Source organism: Cryptomeria japonica, chromosome 8 (genome assembly GCF_030272615.1).
Source record: "Cryptomeria japonica chromosome 8, Sugi_1.0, whole genome shotgun sequence".
Lineage (NCBI taxonomy): Eukaryota > Viridiplantae > Streptophyta > Pinopsida > Cupressales > Cupressaceae > Cryptomeria > Cryptomeria japonica.
Window position 1 is genome coordinate 529,377,058 of NC_081412.1, and position 25,707 is coordinate 529,402,764.

A 25,707-nucleotide genomic window follows, 5' to 3' on the forward strand; every position below is an offset into this window, starting at 1 on the left:
TTCAATAGTCAAAACATATATTTCACTTTCTATTGATTCAATTTAAAATTTTGAATCAGCATTGACCATTTCCTTTATAAAAGTGTGACACAACTTTTTAATTTCACCATGGAAGACAATCATTAGCATCACTTGTAAACATAAAGTTTGAAGCATTCTATTCTCATTTTTTTAGTTGGCTAAAGCAATAGATTTTTAAGCCTGTTATCACCATTCTACCCACTACTATAGTCTAATTTAAGATCCCTGTGTATTGCTTTTATTTTAATTATCTTCAAATAAGCTTGTGGGAGTGTCAAAGATCACAAAGGATTTGACCAATTCACTAAGATCAAAGAATTTAGGATTGGCAGTCAATCTACCCAATTAGACGTGTAGAGAGGCTTGCATGAGAAGAGGCAACCATCTTGGTGTTTGCAAGTAAAATAAAGAGGTTTTGCAATAGAAGAAGATAGGCTTGAGTTTTCTTGATTGATCCTTGTGTATTGGTTCTTGTATTGTGGCACTCTTGAATCGTCTTGTATTTCTTTTAGTATTGACTTCATCAAATCATTTTTTTTTACTTGGCATTATATTAGCAGCACGTGGAGAGCATTTTCGACAACTTTGTTGCATTAGTATCAAATCAATAATATACCACTGGTATCAAATCAATATCACAAATACGGTTTCCTGGGAGAATATACCACTAGTATCAGATCAATATCAAATTGGTATCAGTACCTGCATCAAAAAATTGGTATCATATGGAGAAGATGCAGTCTGACCGGTGCGTAAGTAAAATTCACTGACACATTTTCTACAATTGGTATCTTGTAGTCTATCCCAAGTGTTGTTTTGTTGAGAGGATTCAGAGTGAAATGGCCAAAGGAGGAGAAGCAACTGGTAGAAATCTCTATCAGTTGCCTTTCCCATTGTTGTCAAAGGGGGAGAGAAAAACTGTAGTATACCGGATACTACATGTGTTGACATCAATGCCAAAGGGGAATATTTTTGGCATTGTGTTGTCATTGATGTCAACCAGTATTGTTGTCATTGATGTCAACCGGTAGAGCATGTCACCAATAAGTATGGAATATTGACCAGTGAGTAAGTATTCAAGATTGGTATGGTATGACAACCGGTATGGTTTGGCAGTTTGTTGTTTCCAATCAGTAAGCATTTGACAAGTAAGAAAGAAAGGTGAGCTAATGAAGAAGGGAAGACAACTGGTATGTTGCTTGTTTGATGTCATACAACAGGACTCCCATAGGATAAAGAAGTTGTCACAAGATGAAGATAAGAATGATACAAAGTGTGCTACCTCAAATTGCAAGAAAGACATATGGGAAGGTTACTGGATAATATGTTTGGTTGAAGTTGTGTCTGCTAAAATAGGGAAGTCATCTTGGTGCAATACCTGAAGCAGAGTGCACAATGTAATGAAAATCAGTTCCCACCAGTTATTGGCTGACAGATGACAAGGATCTACTTCCACTGGTAAGTGGTAATAGTTATCTTATCTCCCAACATGCATGAAATGCGTTATAACTCTCTGAGATAGATCAGTCAAGAAATATAAGGAAGGTGGTTAAAGGATTATACCAGATCAGCAAGGGAAAGTGTGATGAGCTACCAGAACAGAAAGAGGAAGAGTGAGGAGTGATGAGTTTGTCACTTTGACAAACCAATTGAGAGGAGAACCGACCAAATGAAGAAGAAGGTAGGTGTTAGCATTTGTGTGTTAGGATAACTAGTGAACAACTAAGAGGGGGGGTGGTGAATCGGTTGTTAATAGATTATAACTTTAATTCACAATATAACCTTAAACAAATCAAATAGCGATAAAGCACATACATATGCCTGTATGAAAAGATATCGGTAACCAATACAACTTAACAATTAACCAGATAATCAATGCAAAGCAACCATACCACATAACACCATGATTTGTATGTGGAAAACCCAGAAAGGGAAAAACCATTGTGGGAAGCCTACCCATAGTCAGATGATACTACTATAGAAAGTATGTGTTACAATGAGGGGTAACTCAATGATGAACCACTAGTACCAAACCGGTACTAAGAGGGGGGGGTGAATCAGTACAAACACAAGTACAGTCCAAAACCAGTTTGATAGCAAATACTCCGAATGATTGACAAATAGGGATACTGGTAAAACAGAGTGCAACCGGCAACATCCAGTATAGCTCAATCAACCATGAACCAGTCACTTAATAAGCTTCCCTCTTAGCTCAATACTACAGTATCATTATATTCTCATGCATAAATAGGTAAAATTAATCATCAGATCTTCACAACAGTGAGTTCAATATGCTTTATAGACAGGCATAAAACATAAAATCTTCATATGCTTAACAGGTAAAACAAAGCATCACAAGAAAAAAGCATTTCACATGACACACATATTTTTCACGTGGAAACCCAACTGGGAAAAACCACGGTGGGGATGAATACCCACAAGCTGCTTTTTGAACTCTTTAGAAGTCTGCTCTGTTAGGAGCCTTATCTGTTTAAAGACATTGCAATAGGTTCTGCTAGGAACCGATCCTGTTAGGGATCACCCGGTTAAGGGTTAAACCCGGTAGGGTCACCTTGTTAGAGGATTTCAAGAACTCAATAGCTGAAAGGATCTCCTAAGCTCTATAGCTTCTCGAAACTCATTAACCTCAAGTTACCCGGTTAAGGGATTTGAATCAAGCCTGTTAGGACCTCCCTGTTAAGGGATTTTGAATCAAGCTAGTTAAGGCTACCCTGTTAGGGGATTTACAAATGTTGAAGTGGTTAGAGATCAACAGGAAATACAATAATATGTTAACAACACTCAATGCTAATGCAGATCCGTTTAAGCTCCTATTTACCTTCTGCACATTCACTTTGCAAGTATCTCTTCTCTCCTTTGGTCTGGCAAGAATCACGTATCACTTCCCTAGGATACACACACAACTTTTGCCAACAACCTTAGAAAGAAACACAACATTGACCTTCTAGGAAACATATAGGTTGGTAGCAAAAACCCTAAACCCTACACCTGTTAGGTTAAGCAATTCAAGCGGTTCAATCCTGACCATTGAATCATACTGCATTAAATGCAACAATCTTGAATCGATCTCAATACATTCTCCATCGTCCATTATCCACCGATTTCATGGTGGTTGATAACCCATCACGCGTTATCACCATTTGACAGACTTCGCTCATTTCTGAGGTAGATAGGAATAGTCTTCTTCATGCAAGATCCTTCACGCACACAGAGCTTACGTGGCAACATGATCTGTCCTCCATTATACTGCTAACTCATCACACGAAGATCACTGATTGAGTCGCACAGACTTGAGGTACTCCAATTGGAAATCCTAAAGTGGAAGCTACCTACCAACTGGTAGTCATACAATGCTTCCATGTGTCGGTTCCCATAACTACATGCTGGTTCACCTTGAACAAATATGCCGCTTCACTTTGGCATATAAACTGGTTCATACATATGTTGGTTCCTCTCTCTCTTCACCTATCACATGTGCTGGTTCACACCATGTCGCATATTGACATCAATGACAACATACAATATCATTATGTCTTCATGTCGGTTCACATAATGCCAACAGGGATTGCACTTACAGGAAGGCACACTGCCTAGAGCGTACTGCTCACCATAAAAGACTCTCACTGACTGCAAATAGGCTAGAACCATCTCAAGATAAATGGACAACAATCCAATAGAGTGAACTGCTAGAAATAGCATCTACCATGTTTGATTACAGTCTCGGTTAAGCTCAGTGCTAGAGGACTAAATCCTCTTGTGAATCCAATTCAATCACCAATGATCGACCAACTCCTCTACCTGAATGATATTACAATATTCGCACATTAAATTCTTTGATCATGACCTTTCCAATATCCATGATACTTTACAAAGAGTTTCTACCTCTTATTTATATAAACCCTAAGGCCTAAACCAATTAGGTCGGCCACCTAAAGATATTACAATAAGATCATTACATAATTCCATATTACAATGATATGCCATGTCTTCTTAAGACCAAAACAATAATAACAGATTAAAAAATCATCTCGAAACATCCTGGTAACGTGTAGAGTACACGTTAGCATAATACCGGTCCATAACCTAGATAGGTACCAAACCTATTCTAGGTCCACCATGCCAAAGCAATGTCTTCAAGCAGTTTAAAGCACGATCAAAGAACATCTTTAGCATCCTGAAATCCATGAAGAAGTTGCACCAACACCAACTATGCATCCCGTCACAATTTCTTAATGAAAGCTTTGTTGGTAAAGCCTTAAACTAGTGTCGGTAAGGGGTTACCAAAGCATATGATAGCATCCAATTAACAAGCCAATACCAACTGACCAAAACATACTCATGGAGCATATAACACATGAAATCAAATATACTTCACTGATCCAAGCATGCCGAAAGTGTCCAACAGATAGTCTCTTCTGCTGGTAACACTAGATCTTCTACCGGTAACCAAAACTTATCTGTTGATAACCAACCATAATAGCTAGTGTTGAAATCAATGATAAAAAATCAATGTAGCACATAATCAATTCATCCATAATTCCAACAATATCCCCCTCTGCCATTAATGGCAACACTAGATGTGAAAAACATCTAAGTACCAAGAAATGCCAAACAAGTCTCCCCCTGTGGAAAACAACCAACAATTAATAGCTCTCCCCCTATGAATGATATCTTTGTAAGGTTTTGAATGATTTTTCACATTACTATCTCTCCGCCTTTCACATCAATGCCAAAAATCTGACAAAAATATCAAAGCAATGATATAAAATTCTGAATCTCAAAGCTGACTACTCCCCTTGAGTAGTAGCACCAGTCATTAGTGTCGGAATGAATAATGTCTTTGGTAATGAAAGTCGAATTGATGACAAACTTCATCAATCAAGTCTCTTTCAGAGGGGCAGAAACCCCTAACATGTCTCTCAAATAATCAAATGATTCCTTAGACAACAGTTTAGTGAATCTGTCTACAATATGTTCTTTAGTGTTCACATAAACCAATTTGACTTCCTTTTCTTCAACCTTGTCCTTCAAAAAGATATACTTTATTGAAATATGCTTATTCTTAGAGTGAAATACCAGATTCTTAGACATGTCAATAGCTGTAGAGTTATCACGATAGATAAATACTGGTTCACTACAATTTAACCTGATATCCTTCAACATTTTCTTCGTCCACAAGACTTGAGTGCAATTAGTTGTTGCTGCAACATACTCAGCTTCTGCAGTAGATAAAGAAATGCATGACTATTTTTTGTTGATCCGTGAAACTAGTTTATTTCCAAGAAAGAGAGCTCCACCAGAAGTGCTCTTCCTGTCATCAGTATCACTTGCCCAATCTGAGTTAGTATATGTACATAAAGTGAAATCATCATTTCTGGAATACCATAAGCCATATTCTATTGTTCCTTGCAAATACCGGAATATCCTCTTTACTGCACATTCATGATTTTCTTTAGGATTACTTTGATATCTTGAAAAAATATTTACTAGATTCATAATATCAGGTCTAGTCTGAGCTAGATATAACAGACCACCAATCATAGACTTATACCTTGTCGGATTTACCCATATAGAAGTATCCTTGATAGATAATTTCTCACTTGTAGTCAGAGGAGTACTTACTGGTTTGGAATTCTCCACAAACTTTTTCACCAATTCCCTCATATACTTAGTTTGACAGATAAAAATCCCTTTGTCAGTTTGAGTAATCTGCAAACCTAAGAAAAATTTCATCTCACTAATCATGGACATTTCAAATTCATTCTTCATGTTGTTAGCAAATTCCATGCACAATTTATCTTCTCCTCCAAAATTGATATCATCAACAAAAACTTCAATAATCTGAATATCATTATCAGTGATCTTATAATATAGATTACTATCAACACTACCTTTAGTAAAACCAAGCTTCAAAAGATATTTATCCAACCTTGCATACCAAGCTCTAGGAGCCTGTTTCAATCCATATAAAGCTTTCTTCAATATGCAAACCATATCTTTATCATCTGTCACTAAAAATCCATCAGGTTGCTCAATGTAAACTTCTTCATCAAGCTCACCATTCAAAAATGCACATTTAACATCCATTTGATAAACCTTATAGTTCTTATAAGCTGCATAGGCAAGAAATAGTCTAGCAGCTTCAATTCTAGCTACAAGTGCAAATGTCTCACCATAATTAATTCCTTCCAATTGAGAATATCCTTTACAAACCAATCTAGCCTTGTTACTTATAAATTGACCATCCTCATTCAATTTATTTCTAAAAATCCATTTAGTCCCAATAACATTCTTATTTTTAGGGTGGGAAACTAAAGACCAAGTTTCATTCTTCTCTATTTGATATAATTAATCTTCCATAGCCTTTAACCAATGTTTATCCTTACAAGCTTCAATAACAGTTGCAGGTTCAACTTGAGAAATAGGACATACCTCTTCATTTTCCAGTTTTCTTCTTCTCATGACTCCCTTGTTTCTATCACCAATAATTTGATCTTCAGAATGATTTAATCTTACAATCCTTGGTGTCTTTTGAAATTTAGGCTCACTACTCTAATCATCAGTCACAATTGAATTTTATGATTGTGCCAGTGTAACTGTCTCAGCTTCCTGTGCTAGTTGAGGCATTGTTAGTTCAGTTATGATCATTTCCACTATGAGTTCCCTGTCATATGATATATAATTATTTCTATACTGCTCATCCACTTTCACATTAGCACTCTCCATAATTTTCTACAATCTTTTGTTATAACATCTATATGCTTTTCTCTTAATTGAATAACCAAGAAATATCCCTTCATCACATCTAGGATCAAACTTTCCAATTGAATCATCCCTTCTGATATAGCATTTACTTCCAAAAATTTTGAAATAATTAACTATAGGTGTATGTCCAAACCATAGTTCATAAGGGGTCTTACCGGTTTCACCTTTTATGTGAACTATGTTGAATGTGTAGACTGTTGTACTCACTGCATCTCTCCACTAGATATGAGGCAATTTGACTTCCACCATCATAGATCTAGCTGCATACAAAATGGTTCTATTCTTTCTTTCAACTACTCTATTTTGTTGAGGAGTCCTAGGTGCAGATAGTTGTCTCTTGATTCCATTTGTCTCATAATAAGTGTTAAATTCATGAGAAGTGAACTCACTGCCATGATCTGATCTTAGACATTTGATTTTTCAATCCAGTTTCAGTTTCAACCTTCGCTTAAAAGATCTTGAATTTCTCAAAAGCTTCAAACTTCTCCCTTAGAAAAGTCACCCACATTATTCTAGAATAGTCATCAATAATCAGCATGAAATACCTATCACCTTGAAAGCTTCTAGTCCTTGTTGGACCACATAAGTTAGTGTGAATCAAATCAAGTACATCATTAGATTTATCATGTATGCTCTTAAAAGAACTTCTTACTTGCTTACCCAATTGACATTCCTTACATATTGGATTATGAGGCTTCATAACCTTAGGCATATCTCTAAATGCCTTAGTTGAACAGATCTTAATAATACAATCAAAATTAATATGACACAACCTCTTATGCTATAGCCAAATCTCATTAATATGAGCAATCAAACGTGTCTTATTACCAGTGATCAAATGAAAGATATTACTTCCTGTCTGTATACCGGTTGCAATATCCAAACCAATCTTGCTAATGATTTAGCATTTTCTATCTTTAAACTGAAGTTGAAAACCCTTATCAACCAATTGATCAACACTCAAAGGATTATGCCTTAAACCTTCTACATAATAGACATTAGTAGTGTTATCCTTGTCATCCAAAGAAATAATACCTCTACCTTTGATCATACATGCCTTGTCATCTCCAAATATGACTTGATCGCCATTGAATTCTTATAAAGATGGAAATTTCCCTTTATCTCCAGTCATATGATGTGAGCATCCACTATCAATTACCCATTCATCCTTATCTTCAACTTTTGCTGCCAAGGCTTTTTCTACATTCTTGATAGCCGGTTCCGATTCCAATTCATCTTCCTTCAAAGCATAGAATACCCATTCTTTTCCATTTCCAGATCCACTAGCAGAGTCTTTTGTTGATTCATCTTCAGAGTCATCAGTTACTCCTTCCTCATTTACTATGTAGTATTGTTTACTCTTCTTGAATCTATATCCGTTTCGGTTAGGCTTAAAAGATTTCTTAACTTTTTTCTCAAACCTTACATTCCTTTCAGGACATCTAGATGCAAAATGACCAATCTTATTACATGTAAAACATTTCAAAGGTTCTTTTCCTTCATACTTACTTCCAGTTGGTCCTTTAGGTATTCTTCTAGCAAATAAGGCTTCAAGTTTCTTAAGTTCTTCATCTTCTTTCCTCACGTCTTCCAATTCTTTTGCATATAGGGCTTTCCTACCACTTTTTTCTAGTAGATGTTGATTATGATGCATGAAAAGCAGGTTCAGACTTTATAGCTCCAGAAGATCCAAATTCTTCAAGCTCAAAAGTAGATAATTTCCCAATCAAAATGTCTTTGTTAACTAAGGTGTTTGCCATTGTTCTTAACCCATTAATTATAGTTGCCTTCATCTTGTAAGCTAGTGGAAGTGCTCTCAAGACTTTGGAAACTATTTCATTTCACTTAGAAATCCTCCACAACATTGAATTCCCATAACAATTTTATTTACTCTTTCCATAAACATAGCAATTCTTTCATTATCTTCCATTTTCAAGTTTTCATATCTTACCCGGTAACCATCATGTTTAGCAATTTTGATAGTAGGATCACCTTCATTCAAAGTTTTCAATTTGTCCCACATAACCTTAGCCAAAGATTTTTCAATCAATCCCATAATCTGCTGATCAGTAAGTGCACACAAGAGAGCTTCTCTAGCTCTGTAATCATTTTCAATATTCTTATCCAAGTCTACAGGAGAAGGATTGCCAGATGTTGGATCATAAGGTGTGTATCCTTTCTTACTGATCTCGCAAATGTCCTTGCCAAGACATCTAAGATGAGTCTCCATTCCAATTTTCCATATCCCATAATTTGTTCCATCAAGCTTAGGGATTTCTCTTCTGAAAATAATTGCCAGTGGATTAGTTGCCATAGGATCTATCTCAAGCGGTTAAGATTTTGCAAAAGAGGACCAAATCTCTGATACCAATTGTTAGGATAACTGGTGAACAACTGAGAAGGGGGGGGGGGGGGTGGTGAATCAGTTGTTAATAGATTATAACTTTAATCCACAATATAACCTTAAACAAATCAAATATTTGTAAAGCACATGCAGATGTTGATATGGAAAGATACCAATAAACAATATAACTTAACAATTAACTAGATAATCAGTGCAAAGAAACTATACAACATAACACCATGATTTGTATGTGGAAAACCCAGAAAGGAAAAAACCATGTTGGGAAGCCTACCCACAGTTAGATGATACTTCTACAGAAAGTATATGTTAGAATGAGGGGCCTGCACTTGCAGAAAGGCACACTGCCTAGAGCATACTTCTCATCACAAAAGAGTCTCACTGACTACAGAGAGGCTACAACCATCTCAAAATAAATGGACAACAATCCCATAGAGTGAATTGCTAGAAATAGCATCTACCATGCTTGATTACAATCTCGGTTAAGCTCAATGTCACAGGACTAAATCCTCTTCTGAATCCAATTCGATCACCAATGATCGACCAACTCCTCTGCCCGAATGATATTACAATATTCACACATTACATTACTTGATCATGACCTTTCCAATAACCATGATACTTTACAAAGAGTTTATACCTCTTATTTATACAAATCCTAAGGCCTAAACTGATTAGGTCAGCCACCTAAAGATATTATAATAAGATCATTACATAATTCTATATTACAATGATATGCCATGTCGTCTTGAGACCAAAACAATAATAAAAGATTCATAAATCATCTTGAAACATTCTATTAATGTGTAGAGTACATGTTAGCATGATACCAGTCCATAACCTAGATAGGTACCAGCCCTATTCTGGGTCCACCACTCCAAAGCAATGTCTTCAAACAGTTTGAAGCACAATCAAAGAACATCTTCAACATCCTAAAATCAATGAAGAAGTTGCACCAACACCAACTATGCATCCTGTCACGATTCCTTAATGAAAGCTCTGTCGGTAAAGCCTTAAACTAGTGCTGATAAGGGTTTACCAGAGTGTATGATAGCATCCGATTACCAAGCCAATACCAACTAACCAAAACATGCTCATGGAGCATATAAAACATGAAATCAAATATACTTAACTGATCCAAGCATGTCTGAAGTGTTCAACAAACAGTCTCTTCTGTTGGTAACACTAGATCTTCTACTAGTAACCAAAACTTGTCTATCGGTAACCAACCATAACAGCTAGGATTGAAATCAATGACAAAACATCAATGAAAGACATAATCAATTCATCCATAATGCCAACATTGTGGATAGGGATTCACTTCGGGTTGCTGATATCAATAGAGATGCCTATTGATGATTGATGTCTGAGATTATCTTGCAACCAGTAGGACATGAGGTGTGAATTAGAGACAGTTGACATGTCAATGTCAACTGGTAAGAGAGAAAATAGGCAAAGAAAAAAGATCCTATCAGATGGACATGTGTATAGTGACTCATTCTGGAAACATGTTGTGGTTTGGCAAGTGTGGTGATTGGGAAAATGTGATCCAACTGGGAGAACAAAGAAAAGCATGGCATGAAGGTTGACCCGTTAGTGTATAATCAACAAGGTAAGATGAACCGGTAGGTGTATACTGATAGTGAACTTGATCGGTGACTAAGCTTGAACTGACACAGTCTGTTGAATTGGATGTCGACAAAGAAGACATGTGGCTTCTAAGTGGCAAAGTAGAAAAGCTAACATGCAGAGGTCAGTGAACGAGGTAGTTGGTAATTGGGTCAACAGTTAGGGCAAACTACAAAAATCATGGGTTAGATGCAGAGGGTTGTGGCTTAAGACATAACAAAGGACATAGATATGATTCCTTGATGTCAACAATTGATGCAGAATATTCAAGTGCAGATCGGATCTGGTGAAGGTAGCCAAGAGATCATTTAATGTGATTGATAGATGCAGGTCGATGATGAGTTTGTCGTGTTTGCTAAATATATCAAATGTGTATTGGAAGTAGTGATATTGGCAGTGATGTCTGATTGCTTGCAGGTTGTCCATCCCCATGTAGATTAGATATCATTTGATATTATCCATGGTCGGTGGAAGGAACCGTAGCACGCCAAGATTGAATTGATGATTTGATGGGAAAGATCATATATAAATATGCAGACTAGAGATCATAGAAGATGATGTTGCAGGCCAGATAGAGGAGAAGAAGAGAATATCATTGGTTTAGTCCAAGTGTAATATGTGGAAGACCATAAATGAATTAGAGTGTGTGGAGGTGCAACCAACAAGAGGGCTTAAGAGGGGTTTAACCAGTAACGTTAGAGTGACTGGTAAGCTTCAAAGAGTGTAGCAGTCAAGTGAACCGGTAGTGACAAGTTGCAGTGGATTAGTGTGAGCAGAGAATCAATAGAGATAAGATAACAGTGACCAGCAGAGAAGAGGCAAAGTAGCAAAAAGAGGACTCAATCGGTAAGGTTACAACAGAGAGTGAAGGACATTAGGATCAGCGTGAGTAACGAATCGGTTGAGAAGATTTGAACTGGTAGAGTGATTTGATTGTGAGAGGTTACATAATTCATTTGTAACTGGGTAATAACTATTGTATTGTTTTGTAATTATTGTGATCACTGAATTGGTGCTCGATGTAGGGGTTGGTGCTCCTTGGGTTGGTGCCCTAAACTTTGTAATACAAGTGGTTATTGTGAGGCTGGATTGGAGCAGTAGACTCTAGCAGCATTTCTCACTGAGGTTTTTCTCATATTGGGTTTTCCTCATATATCTGGTGTTATCTGATGTGCCCTTTGTGTGTGCTTGAATTTTCGTCTTCTCCTTATCTCACCGGTATATTCACTTTGTGTTAGATCTGGTAACCAGTACACACATTTAGCATTTAAAGGGTTAAGTTTGGAAACCACTGATTCACCCCCCCTCTCAGTGGCATCTTGTGTTCTACACAAACATGCCGAGGAAGATCACCAGAGGTTGTTCAACATTATCTTTCATCTTTGAATTAGAGACACATTATATCTTTGTTTCACAACTAATGCACTTCTAATTTCATTCGTATGTGTGGGTTTTATATTTTTTTATAGAAATGGGTTGTAATCATTTTTTTCCAATGGACTGTGTTTGTTTTTTTTTGCAAATTTTGATAAATTTTTTCGTTTTAAACTAGTTATGGAAGGATACTCCTCCATTGTTTCTTGAATTTTTTAAAGTTTTCACCTTTGATATTTGTGCTTGAGTCAAATTTTGGCAAATATTTCTCTCTCCCATGTATTTATTTGCTAATTTGAACTATACAGTGTGTGATTTATGGGCAAAACAATAATATAGACGTGCCTAGAAACTTTGGGCAATGGCTTTCACTATAAAATGGTAGATCTTGATGATTTTGTCTGTCTCTTCAAACACAAATGGACTGGTCGATATGAGGCACATCTATGGACAAAATGTGCTAGAACAAGTTCAAGAACAAGAAAGCTTGGCAATGTGAATGGATTGTTTCGAATCGTATCTTAATTGCATTGTGGTTTTCTACAATAATTTGACAATAGCTCTATGTTACTGACTTGAATCGTCATTTTTCTCTTTTATGCTCATCTTGGTTGTCAACGTGTTGTTAATCACACAGTTTATCTGGGTATGCAGCAAAACAGTACAGTACCTTTCCATTAAAGTTTTGCTGGGTTACTTTTGTTTGTGGGTAGAGCATAGTGCAAGAAATAGGCTGAAATTATTGAATAAATGACATCTCCACAAGAGCATATGAGGATGAAGAGATCGCATCACACGGATACGATCTGGCTGCTCTCAAACACTGGGGTTTGGAAAAAACATCAAAACTTCTTGTAAGAAAATCCTTCTCTTTAATAGGATACTTCGTTTCTATCTATTATATTTGTCTCTAATAAAACCCTTTTTCAATGTCTCCATAGACAAACACATATACAAAAGAGTTGGAGGAATGCAAAACATATTGAGAGAGGAGTATGTTGATTCTCTTAGAAGGTAGGCATTTTCTGCACCAGAACAATATTAAAATCTGCTAATCACTTATATGGGCTGGGACAACATTTTTCTCATGAATAACCCCATTTTTTTTTATGCAGAAGGAGCAATGGATTTTCAAGAGGAATCTCAAAATATCGTGGTGTTTCCAGGTAACCATTTTATAAGGCAAGATTAATAAATTATCTGTAGATGAAGCTTCTTATTAATAGTACATGCATTATTGTGCGACAAACACCATCAAAATGGGCATTTGGGAGGCTCGTATTGACAGAGTATTTGGTAACAAATACCTTTACCTATGGACATACAGTCAGTGCAACGATCCCTACCAAATTTGATTTCTGGTTTTACAAATTGACTGCATAAGTTTTTTATTTTTTTCAGGGTTTAATGTTGATCTGGGCAATGTGGAAGTATAGCTAATATTAATTAAGATGAAAATAACTTTAAGAATTGTGATTCTGTCTGTGTATAACTGGTACGCACATTCTGTTCTATTTCAGAACTTGATAATACTGAAATACTGGTTAACAAAATAAGTCCTCCCCTGTTTATAAGGGTCACATGGCCCATGCCATTTTAGCTACAACCATAAATGCTAAGTCACAAGAAAAAATGTTTTTTAATCTCTTCTTTTCACTTTAACCTCACTGTACGACAATGACATGAGTAGAATAAAAGGATGCCATTACCCCTAAATCCATTCTATGAGGCAAATACTAAACCCTAGAAATAAAACCAGTCCGTGAGTAGTATTTGATTTAGTGGCCATGATGGTTTTAATTTGAAGTGCCAAAATTGTTTATAATAGTTCAAGAGAGGGTATTTTAGTCACAGTCTATAACCTTTGTATGTGGCTAGATTTTTAATTGAGTCCTGAAGGGAATACTACTACTCTTAGGAATCTCCCTTCATTAGATTCATTAGTTTTCTATGAATTATGAACATACTCAAACTTTTTTCAAAGGCTACTCAATTTCTTCAATGGGATTGAGAAGATATCTTATGATAATTTATTCAATTTAACGAATCTCATGCTCCTTAACCATTTATACAAGAAATTATTTGTTCCTGAAATAATAATATTTGTGTTCTCTCTTATTTTTTGGGAAACCTCCATACCTTTTTCTTCTATTGAAAATTTTGAAGTTGGGAAATTTTCCTGCAATGGTGTCTGGAGTATATTCAAATGATCCAAGTTTATAGTTGGAAGAAACTCATCTTTATAGGAAGCTTCTTTAATTTGGTGTGCATCTTTATCTTGCTATTTCATCATGATTTTTCTCTTTTTTGCTTCTGAAAGATAACCATCTACCAAAACATATGTAACAGAATGGTGCCTGCCCCATTGAGGAAGTTATTAATGTTGCCATTGTCCCTCGGTTTGTAGAGTTGCTTACAAGGCATGAGTTTCCTTCACTTCAAGTGGAGTGTCCAATTTGCTCGATAACTTTTGATAGAATATTAAGTCAGCAAAATGCCTCAGTAATTCGTGTGTTTCAATTGTTATGGTATAGTTTGGAACTCCCTGGTCTTTGACAAACATTGCATCAGGAACCTCGGAGCAAACAAGAGTTGTGATTGGTCATTGATCTATGCCATATTTTGTGGAGCTTCTTTGATCCCCTAGAGATGATGTGCAGGAACAAGTTATGTTCTAAACCCTTTCACTTGTCACCATATTGTGTAACTATGATTTTTGCATATACTGGCTTTCTACAGTTCTTTTTTATTGTTAACATTTTTATCTTGTTACAGGTTGTTCGGATTCTCACAAATCTATTTGGTGAAAGCACCGAGTTTAGAGATATAGTCCTTAGTCATGGTGGCATTATGCCACTCCTAGCTCAATTGAATGATCATGCAAAGTTGTCAGTGGTAAGAAATGTTATTTATAAACTGCATAATAACTGTCGGGCACACCACAACCACCCTTTAAGCAGGTATAAAATTATGAAAAGGGTTGTCTATTACTTGAGAATTTGAATAATTGTAAGACTTGATGATTATATATGTAAGCCATGGAATGGATGTACTAATCCTTTCTGTATCACTTAAAACTGTCTTCTTTGATGCAAACAAAATTAGCACTTCCAGTTCTTGGTTATCTGATTCAAATAGATGATGAGGAAATCTTGTCAGATGCATGTTGGGTTGTGTCATACCTATTAGATGGAACAAATGATAGAATTCAGGTTGTGATAGAGGATGGTGTTTCCCATAGACTTGTCAAACTTTTGTTTTATGTATATATTTGTGATCTACAATTGAAATAGAAATTACCTGCACAACTCCTAAACACAAAGTTAAATTCACTTATGTTATGATCCAAAGAAAATTGCTACTGAAAACCAGCATACATCAGTAGGCTAAACGTTGATGTATTTTAAACCAATAGACTTTCAACTACAACATTTGTGCTGCATGTAATGTCTACATGGTCAAATTAATAACTATGTTGCTGAAATTCAGTTTTCATACATCTTTTTGCTGCTACCAAGTGCCAATGTAAGATTTTCATTTTCTTAATGCATAAATTAAGGGTACAGTACTGAAATGCTAATGTTCTTGGTATTGTGTTTGAGAATCAACCAGACATAGATTTAGAGTGTTTATTTCAAGTTTCAAGGACAAAATCAACATGAAGGCAATGAACAAGCATGGAAATAAGTACAAAACACACACTATCATTAACATAAGATATGTACTCTGGTAAAAAATAAGCTCTTAGTTCTCTGCTTGATTAAATATCAAAAACCCTTTGTATAATTTGTTCTACCATTATGTCATATACAATTTGGTTTTATACCAAGTTGAATTTGTCTTGGTAACCCTGTCAAATGATGTGTTGGTTCCTCCTGAGTGGATCTTGTTTGTATGCATTCTTAGTTAGTGGAATTTATCTATCTGAGTTTGTACCAAACCAAACATGTTTCTTAGGGGGATAATGACGACATAGGTTGATTATACACCTTCCTATTATTTCAATCCCTATGGTCTGAATCAAATTGGTAGTTTAGAGAACACCACTCAAGTTGAATAAGTTAACAAATTTTAGGTAGAAATTATATGAAATCTAACTCAAACAGAATTGATAGAGTAACAACCTAGGCCTATCCCAAACACTTCCAATGCCAAACATCAAAAAAACCCTATTCAATTTCATGTCCCAATCAACTACAGAGAAGGCCACTGGAATCGTGCCACTATACCTCTCATTCTTTTTCCAGTTTTGATAATCTTGAAGTCATCAAATGCTTATCCTTTCTCCATTGAGGTGTCTTTTTTTCTAGCAAATAGGATATTTATAAAAAAATGATGTATGTTTTTTTTTCTCTTGATTTGTTTCATTTATAATTTTTCATCTCCAATATGAAATGTAATTTATGTAATTTGTTTGCATTTATTTGCAGTTTTTTATGGGGACAAAAAGGAAAAAATTCATATTTCCTTCCCAGTATACATTCAAAGTTTCACTATCATATTGCAATGCTAAATAGAGGAATTATACAACCATCTATTTTGGTGTTAATCCGAAGTATCCGGAATTATTTTCTTACAAAGTAAATATTTGCAATAAGTTTTGAAAAAAGGAATAGATCCAAGGATTACAAAAAACAAAGAGCACCACTCAAAATGCTTAATTAATGCCACCTGCTTCATCTAGGTGCATATGCTTTTGGATTGACTTGTTCATAGTATAACAAACTTAATATCTAGGATGCTTTTCTTTCTTAATTGTTTTTGTCAATACCACTATGTCTCCTTTTCACTTGGAGGAACTTTAGTGTCTTAATTGGGTTTCTCATTTGTAGTAGAAAATATTACCTTTTGATCCGCCATCTCTGATTGTTCTTCAATACCTTCATTAATCTTATTAAAATGTCCACAAGACCTCCTTGAGTCCCCACACCATGAATTAGTGAACTAGAGAATTCAAGTTGATGGATACTTGATTACTCTCCACCTACTGCTTCTTCACTGGAATAGGCCCTCCATACAAAATATTTTGTTGAGCTCTCTTCTTAATAATATAGGATTTATCAAAACGATTTTTGTTCAGATACAGACTTTATTCCCTAATCACATTACTTTTGTGGTGCCTTATGGAGCTGAGACCTGATAGAAGTCTACACTGTAGCTCTAGTTAACATGGTTGTGTAAAGAAATTTCATCATGCTACATATCATCACATGTTTTGTGCCACCATGATCTCTAGAAAAAAACAAATCTACTAAAAAAATTCTTCTTAATCACATGTTCTCTATCATCCTACTTATAAAGGATATATTGATTACCAAGTTCGTTGTTTTCTTGCCTCCCATGGGCATAGTGCAACTGGTTAGAGGTCATTGTACTTATTAGGAAATTGTGAATGAAAGGGTACAAAATCCAATCCACCCTTGAGAACCTTACTCACACTCGTATTCTGACTTAGAACAAGCAATCTTTCTTTGACTGTCTTGAGATTTGCCCACCATTTTCACAATTATTAAAGTTTAAAATATCTGACTAGGATTGGGATTATCAATGACAACAATCTTCTCAACGATGCTTCCTCCTAAAATTGTCCTTCTTAGGCTTCTCAAAACATAACATGTGCTTTTTTGGTGCTTATTGTAGTGTTAATCAAGACCACCAGTCTCACATTCTCTAAGTACAAGTTAGAGTGTCACGACCCCTTTATGTTGTTCATGTTAATAAGATATCATAGTTGCATTGAAGGGAAGCCTGATTGCTCATATTAGTGTTTCTCAATAACTTAGCCTTTTTTAGGTGTAGACTCTTTATCTTTTTATCCAATAATTACTTTAAGATTTCCTCATAATGGACTGTCTTTTTTACCTAATACTATGATGGCATTTTTGAAACAATAATGTGACTGTCCTTTTGACAAAATACAGTCACCATCTTTCTTTCATGCATTTTTCTTGACCAAATACAGTGACTGCCCTTTTGACCAAATACAGTCACTCCCTTTAGTTGATGACTATTATGGACTGCTATGATGATATCTCTTTTTGACTATTTTATATCATTTAAGATGACTACCAGAGTCTTTCCTCTTTGTCTTTTGACCATCCTTTCATCCTTTGACAACATATTCAGTTGGCCCACCACACTCATGCCATTTCTATTATGCTTATGTGCTTTGGACTATGTATTTAGTTTCAATCCCCAACAGATTGTGCTTCTTTCATTTCTCTATACATGTTAATGACTATGACTAAGAACAATATTGAGAAATACTCTATCTAATATATTGGCTGCATTTGTATGTTTTTCATCTAAGAAATGGTAACAATCATTTGTTGATACCCTCTTATTCCTGTGGTCCCTGTCAAGAAATTAAGAAATGACCACCTTCCCTTGTATCACTATTTGTGTTTATCTACCATTCATGCTCTTGTTGTCTAATATATTTTGTTGCTCACTATACCTTATCTAATGCTTGATAGTACCCTTGGCCCTTATTCTTAAACTCTCTTTTTCCCTATCATATGCTGTCATTTTCATTGCTTAATTTCTAACCATCTTAACAATCTCGAGTCCCTTAAAGGGTGTAGTGAATTGAACCTTTGATTGTTATGATGGTCAATCCTTTTTCCATTTTTTACTATGTCTTTAACCTGCAATATTAGGAAACTTTCCACCCATGATACTACGGTCTACACATCAAACACCTTTGATATTTTTGACAATGTTTGCAATGAGTTTATTACTGTCTTGATCTGGAACTGTTATTTTCCATCTTTCATGCATGGAATCTTCACCATTGTGACTTGTGGCTATATAACATTCCTTTGGTTGCATTCATGATTGTGGGGGTTTGCTAACCAAATGATTAATCATTTCCCTTTGATGGTCATGACTAGTTAGGATTGTTATTAGTCATTGCTTCTATGACTTTGAACTATTGTAATGATACTATGATAAAGGACTTATAGTACTATGACTATAATTATTCAAGGTCAAGATTCTCTTCTCCATTGTGACTTATCATTTCATGGTTCTTGTATTGGGTTTGAAGATAATATTTCTTTAATAAAGGTTCATCTTTGTAAAATCTACACACATGTCATTAACCTCAAGAAGGGTTCACTGATATCTTTTAACTAAATTCTTGTGTCATTGTAGGTCGATACTTATCTTACTCTAAGCTTTTAGTTGTCATTTCTCTATCATCTATCAGATCTAGGACTAATACAAACCACTGGCTTGTATTGTATACCTCTAGCTCCTTAAAGGAAACAATCACACATTTACATTTTTTATCAATTGCTTATCCTTCATCAAAAAAATGTAAAAGACACACTTCCATTAGATTTTATATAATGTCCATATACTATGGTATCTCCTTTGGACTGTAACTCCATGTTTTTATCTTTTATACATTGCTCATGACTATTGCATTCATCTCTTTACAATCATATGAGACTTGTGCACAATTCTCTCAATTGTTACCATTGATTCTCTTGAGACTACATCTTCATCACCTTGAGAGGACTTTCTTTTCTCATACACAATCCCTTTCTTATTTCATCCATTCACTATTTATTGCCTTCTTTGTAGATTCCTATTCATGGTCCTCTAGGATAAGATATTGACTTCACTGTGACCACAACCTTCTAGACATGCATCATTCCTTTGCATTGATGTCCGTAGGACTTCTCTCTTTTGCTATTAGTTACTGCCAGGATCATTTGACTATTGTAATTCCAATGAATATCATTTCTTTATGTTTCTTTGACAGAAGGTAATGAACTTTCCATGTCTTTGTTTGCTTAGTATCTTGCTATCCTTTATGCTCATTCTTGAGACTTCTCTCAAGTATTACATTAACGCATTCTTTAATAGCTATATGTAAGCACCATATCCAAAATGTGTACCATACTAGAAAGGGCATAAAAAACTAGCAAGGTGAAGGAGAAAATAAAGACCTAGAATTGTTCCTTCTTAAGGCTTTGTAATTTAATCTTAATGGCCAGGTTAGGTTTCGTTAGGCGTAGTCTGTTGTCTCTCTTTTCTCCCCTATCACTGACCTTGATGTTGCAGTGTTATGTACTCTCTTGTTCTAATGTCGTCACTGGTTACTGTGTCTTAATGGTGGCTACCTTGCCTTTCATATCTCTTAGAGTTGGTTCTTTGTTGTATTGCATATGATGATGTGACTTTCCTTAAATGCTAAAAAAAACTCTTGTTCACTTATGTTTGGTTGCTTATCTTTACTTCTAAGATTGTACTTAAATACATTTTTATCATAGTCATCATTGGATGATTAAAATTCCAATCCTCTTCTAATCCTTTGTCATTACAAGATTGTCACCATTCTTTGAATACTACAATTGATCTTCGGTGTTGTCTTCATGCTTAGACCTAGGACTATCTTTGTCCTATGAATGGGTTGTTTATTTCTGTCTTTTCCTCCATTTGATTACCTTGGCTTTGGCTGCTCATTTTTAATGGAATGTCTTGCCTTTATTTTATTGCAGATCTACTCCTTTAATGTTGTCATATATACATCTATTTTATCTTCATTTTTTCACTCTGTAACCTGACCTTCCCATTTCTCAGCATTGTGACTATTCACTGTCTTCATGTTTCCTTCATTCATTGGTTGTGGTGACCATGTATGTCACTGTCATTATAGTATGTAATTGTTATTTCCTTGTGTACTTGTTGCACATGTTAGCAAAATAATGAGTAGTGATCAATATTGCTCCTTAAGGTGGTTCTTTATCTTAATTTACAAAATACTTGGTAATTTGTTCCTCTCTATCCTTGATGATGCTCTATCACTATTTTATTATATTGACTGTCATTATCTCGTTACAAGGTGTTCCTTATGACTTTGTCTACTATAGTTGTCCTATGAGGGCCAATATGACTTATGGCATTAATACCATTTGCGTAAGCATCAATACCTTTGAATCATGTAGCTTCAATTGACTCTACTCTCTGTTTGATGATCTCTGAAGTTGATTATTGTTGATGTCTTATGCTCATCTCATCTTGCTTGTACCTGGTATTTTACCATTTATTCTATTCAAACATTAAAGGTCTGATTCAGTAACTTGTAGCATGCTCTGTTATGCATAGCTCATTGTTGTCTTAAATCCTTATAGCCTCTTTGTTGCTCATACTACCGCTTTAATGTTGTCAAACACTTATATTAGGTGATATGTCACTCTAGTCTGCAATGAATGGCTTCTAAAAGTTACTAATTTTGTTGATATCAATTCATGAACAAGAGATTTTCCTTGAATCTGTGACATTTACAATTGAAGGAGTCTTTGAGTCCCCTAGGATTTTGCTAGATGTTGTTGATGGTGTGCCTGATCTTGAGGCATTAATAGGTGCCTTTCATGAAGCCATATGTTTCATGTATGCCCCTATTACTGTCACAACTTTACATAAATTATTTTCTAATGGTCTATACAATACGACTATCATTGCTTCAACTGTCAAGTTGCCCCTTCATGGGACTGTATTTGTATTGATTTTTTGACCCTTACTATAGCAACAAAATTACCTTTTGTGTAGGCTACCTTTTTACAACAAACAAAACATCATGTTTTGTGTTTGGTTTCAAGAATTTTGTATACGCCTAGACTCCTTCATCTTTGACACAAGATTGTTTTGACTTTTTCTATGACTGCATATTTTTTTAAGCAACATTGCTCTCTACATTGTTGCTTTCTTTTATGTAAAGTCTTCTATTGATACTATTGGCTATGAATGATCCTTTTGATATGCTTTGGACTATTAGTCAAGATTGTGAATGTCAAAAACCCTTCTCATTAATTCCTTTTACTATATATTGATTGATTGTTGTTATTGTTATACTACTTTGTTTCTCTTTGTCTAGGCATTACAGTGTCATACATGGGTTTGACAAAATGACCATGACTTGTATCAAACCCTATCATTTATTAAGAAGTCAAGTAGATTGCTATAGATCATTCCAATTAACACTACTTTAATATGGGGTTGTTGTCTCTATGTGACTGTCATGACTGCAACTTTTCATTTATGATAGCATTCTCATTGTTCTCAAAACCTTCAAAACCTTGTCATCATGAGATCAAAGGTCAATCTATGCTATGTTGCTCCAAAATCAAGAATATTTTTTTGTGTTGCAGATACTCTCAGAAGTATTTCTTAGAAAATAAACAAATGTGCCCTTCTTTTTCATTTATTTATGATTGCTACCATTCGTAACTTGATCTAAAGCTCTGAAAACCCTGTCAAAACCCTATCTCTTATGCACATACAAAATTGTTTCTCTTTAAAATATAATAAGAGGTTTGATGATAAGAGGGACATACCTATCTCTTTAAAAGATGGCATTCATGATACATTTATGGGTCCAAAGAAGGTTGTCTGATGTGTTTTCCACTATCATGGTGCAGATTTCACATCCAAATCCCTAGAACAACTCCTTGACTGCTCTTTGTGTGAAGCTTTGAGAAAGCCTCTCTTGTACAAGAACCTCTGTATGATTTAGACTACTTCTTGTTCAAGAGACCAAGGCAGTGAAACTGAAGTGTAAAACCTTTGTATGCAACTTTTACCACAAAAGCCTCCACCTCTTTGAAAGATGAAAATGTACCAGTTGGAAGTGAACCCACAAAAGACAAAAGGAAAAGTTAAAAGCAACATTGAAAATCTGTGTCTTCAAACTTTATTACTTCCCTCTTCATGCACAAAAGACTTTTCTTTTACCTATTTCAATGTGGAGAATAAAATTTTAAAATCTTTGGCATTATCCGAGAGAGAGTTTTAACATTGTAACTTGTCTGGTTGAACCATGAAAATTGTTAACTTAGAATTTTGATTCCTTCTATAATTAAAACTCTTCAAAATTTAACGAAGAAAACCTAGGACCTTGCTGAGCCATTTTTTACTCGAAGGGCATAAATAGGCAATAACTATCACATATTGTTTACTCCTTTTAAGATTCATTAATGGATATGATCTGATTGTTATACAAGTAGCCCAGTGAAAACAAGAGTTTTAAAATTAAGAATGGCTGAGAGTCATATGCAAGTACATCCTAGAAACTTCTGTATGGCTGACGTAGATGATTTCTATGAATGGGCAAGTGATGAGGAAGTTACACGCTTTATGACGTGGGAGCCCTTCAAATCGAAGCAACATGCAAGAGAATATGTTGCAAACGTGGTGATTCATCACTCTTGGTTTAAGGCCATTTGCATCCAAGGTAGTAGTAAGGTCATTGGCCACATTATGCTTAAGCAAGGCAATGGAATGAACAGTTGCAGAGCAGAGATGGGGTATGCCATCTCTAGGAAGTACTGGAAAATGGGTGTCACCACTCAAGCTGTCATCACTGCTCTCGAAATTAGATGGAAGGAGTTGCAAGGAATAACGAGGATTGAAGCTCTGGTTCTCCCAAATAATGTGGCCTCGGCAAGAGTGCTAGAGAAGGCAGGGTTTATGAAGGATGGGCTACTACGTAACTATGTGTATCTTAAGGGGAGTCTCAGGGACTGTTTGCTCTTTAGCTTTGTCGTTGCCTCATCTATCCATTGACCTGTATTTAGCTTTATCGTTGTCTCACTTTCTAGTTGCATACTACCATAGCTTAGTGCAAGTGTACGCTTTGTTTGTTATCTACACTCTTACCATGCTTATTAGGTTCAATGGGCTATTCAGCGTTTTACGAAAATAAATACTGTATATGGGCTAATAAATTATTGTAATGTAGTGTTTTGTTTTAAGTCTAAGGAAGTGTATTATATCAATATCTAATATATTGTTTGGAAAAGGATTTAATATGTCTATTTAAAAAATAATAATTTAAAAAATTTTAGCTATGGAATATGTAAGAGTTTTGGAATCACAAGGGCAGTCTTTTTTGGATTTTTTTTTTGGCTTACCAATCAACAAGAATAATCTATGTTGTCAAATTTGTTAATAACAGTTGCATCTCTTGTTTTAGAAGATTGTACATGATCGATTACAGTCTGTATGCCATTACCTGATTTTTGGAGATTATTTAAAATTTAAATGGTTGTATAGAGATTCTAATTATTTGTAATGTAATATATTACAATGGAATTTTTTTCCAATGTAAATATATTATATTGAATGAAAGATAATAATATCAACATCTTGAAACTTATATTTTAAGTCAAAGATTGATAATAAAATATGTATCTAGTTTACAATGACAAGATATTATATCAATTAAAGAAGATTATTAAATATAAAATGACATAAAAATTATACATCAAAAGTAAACATAAATAATATTTTTGTTTTTTATTAAGATAAATGGGTTTTACAGGGACTCGAAAACCAAAGTCAGAGAGAAATACAAAAAATTAAATAGTTGCTAACCAGTCTAGAAACAAGGGAAAAACAACCACAAAAGAAAGGGCCATGCCCACACAACAAAAACACAAAAACCACTAACAGAAAAAACAAAAAACCACTAAACGAGAGATTGCATTAGCTCTTAATTCTTTTGGATCATACTCTTGTTGATTTCCTTGAGCTCTTCCATGATGAACCTAGAGTTACTCTTCTCCTGGTTCCTTCTCCTCATCCTCGTATAGGGGCCAGTAGTGACCTGTGATTTCGTACCTTTCAAGTTTGGCTCCTGGATTTTCTTCTTCTATTTGGTGTTTGAGGGTGGAATATTGGTGATGGGCTAGTCTCTTTGGTCCACAATCATCACATTAACCTTTTTAAGACACTCAGTGCTGCTATTCATGGCTTCCCTACTAATATCAATTAAATTCCTCGGGTCGCCCTTAATCTCTTCCATGCTTATTTCCAACTGACCAATCCTTGAATCATGATCCATTTTCATGATCTTGACATCTTCTGTAAGTTTTTGTGTAATTTGGATAAGCTTGTCAATTTTGCATGGCATGGGCGTCTTAATAAAAGTGTCAGTGATACCCCTAATTCCTTCCTTAAAAATGTTGATCTCCTTGTTGACCCAAATAAAGCAATTTCCAGGGCTTTTAATAGAACTTTTAACGAGAATATCAAGATCAGAGTCTTTTGTAGTATCCCCCTAATCCCCCTGTTCAACATTAATGGGGATATCAAACTTTATTTCCTCCTTCTTTCCCTTGGCTTCTCCTGTTTTTCCTAATTTAGAATTTTTGGTATTCGGTGGGCCAGAACCCTATAGATTGGGGTTAGAAATTTTATAATTATTGGTAGCCCATCTAGGCTGTTTGTTTCTTCTACTGCTACAAGTGCCATGTGTAATATTATGTGGGGGACTCTCCTCTTGAGAGGGACAATATTCTGAATCCTCCACGACATTGAGGTCCCACCAGTCCATAGCCATACTAGACCCCTCTTCCTCCATCTCTGTGTCAAACATAATTTTTACATCAGAGTTGGTCAAAGAATTGGGGGTTTTAACGACTAGAGAGGGTTAAACCCCATGATCCTTGGCATATTCCATAATGAGCATGATTTACCCCACATGAAAGACAGGGTTGTCACTATTTTTGGTGTGATTCACTAGG

At 35.3% G+C, this 25,707-nt stretch overlaps 1 protein-coding gene and 1 long non-coding RNA gene across 4 annotated transcripts; both read left to right on the forward strand.

Annotated features, from left to right (window-relative positions):
- The first annotated feature begins 12,549 nt into the window (after positions 1 to 12,549).
- LOC131055422 (uncharacterized) lies at positions 12,550 to 15,336 on the forward strand. 3 transcript variants are annotated; one of them, XR_009108348.2, is made up of 6 exons: positions 12,564 to 12,667; positions 12,827 to 13,026; positions 13,114 to 13,186; positions 13,288 to 13,338; positions 14,744 to 14,838; positions 14,948 to 15,336. It is a non-coding gene; the product is annotated as an uncharacterized LOC131055422 (long non-coding RNA). The 3 variants fall into 3 exon arrangements; XR_009358717.1 differs by having other exon boundaries at positions 12,550 to 13,026; positions 14,707 to 14,838; XR_009108347.2 differs by having other exon boundaries at positions 12,567 to 13,026.
- A 7,882-nt stretch (positions 15,337 to 23,218) lies between these two features.
- LOC131055383 (uncharacterized) lies at positions 23,219 to 23,746 on the forward strand. Its single transcript, XM_057989841.2, has one exon. The coding sequence runs from the start codon at positions 23,219 to 23,221 to the stop codon at positions 23,744 to 23,746; it is 528 nt and encodes a 175-aa protein (XP_057845824.2).
- Positions 23,747 to 25,707: the final 1,961 nt, after the last annotated feature.

What these genes read in the sequence shown, in the direction of transcription:
- LOC131055383 (XM_057989841.2), top strand. Translation starts at nt 23,219, where the DNA reads ATGGCTGAGAGTCATATGCAAGTACATCCTAGAAACTTCTGTATGGCT.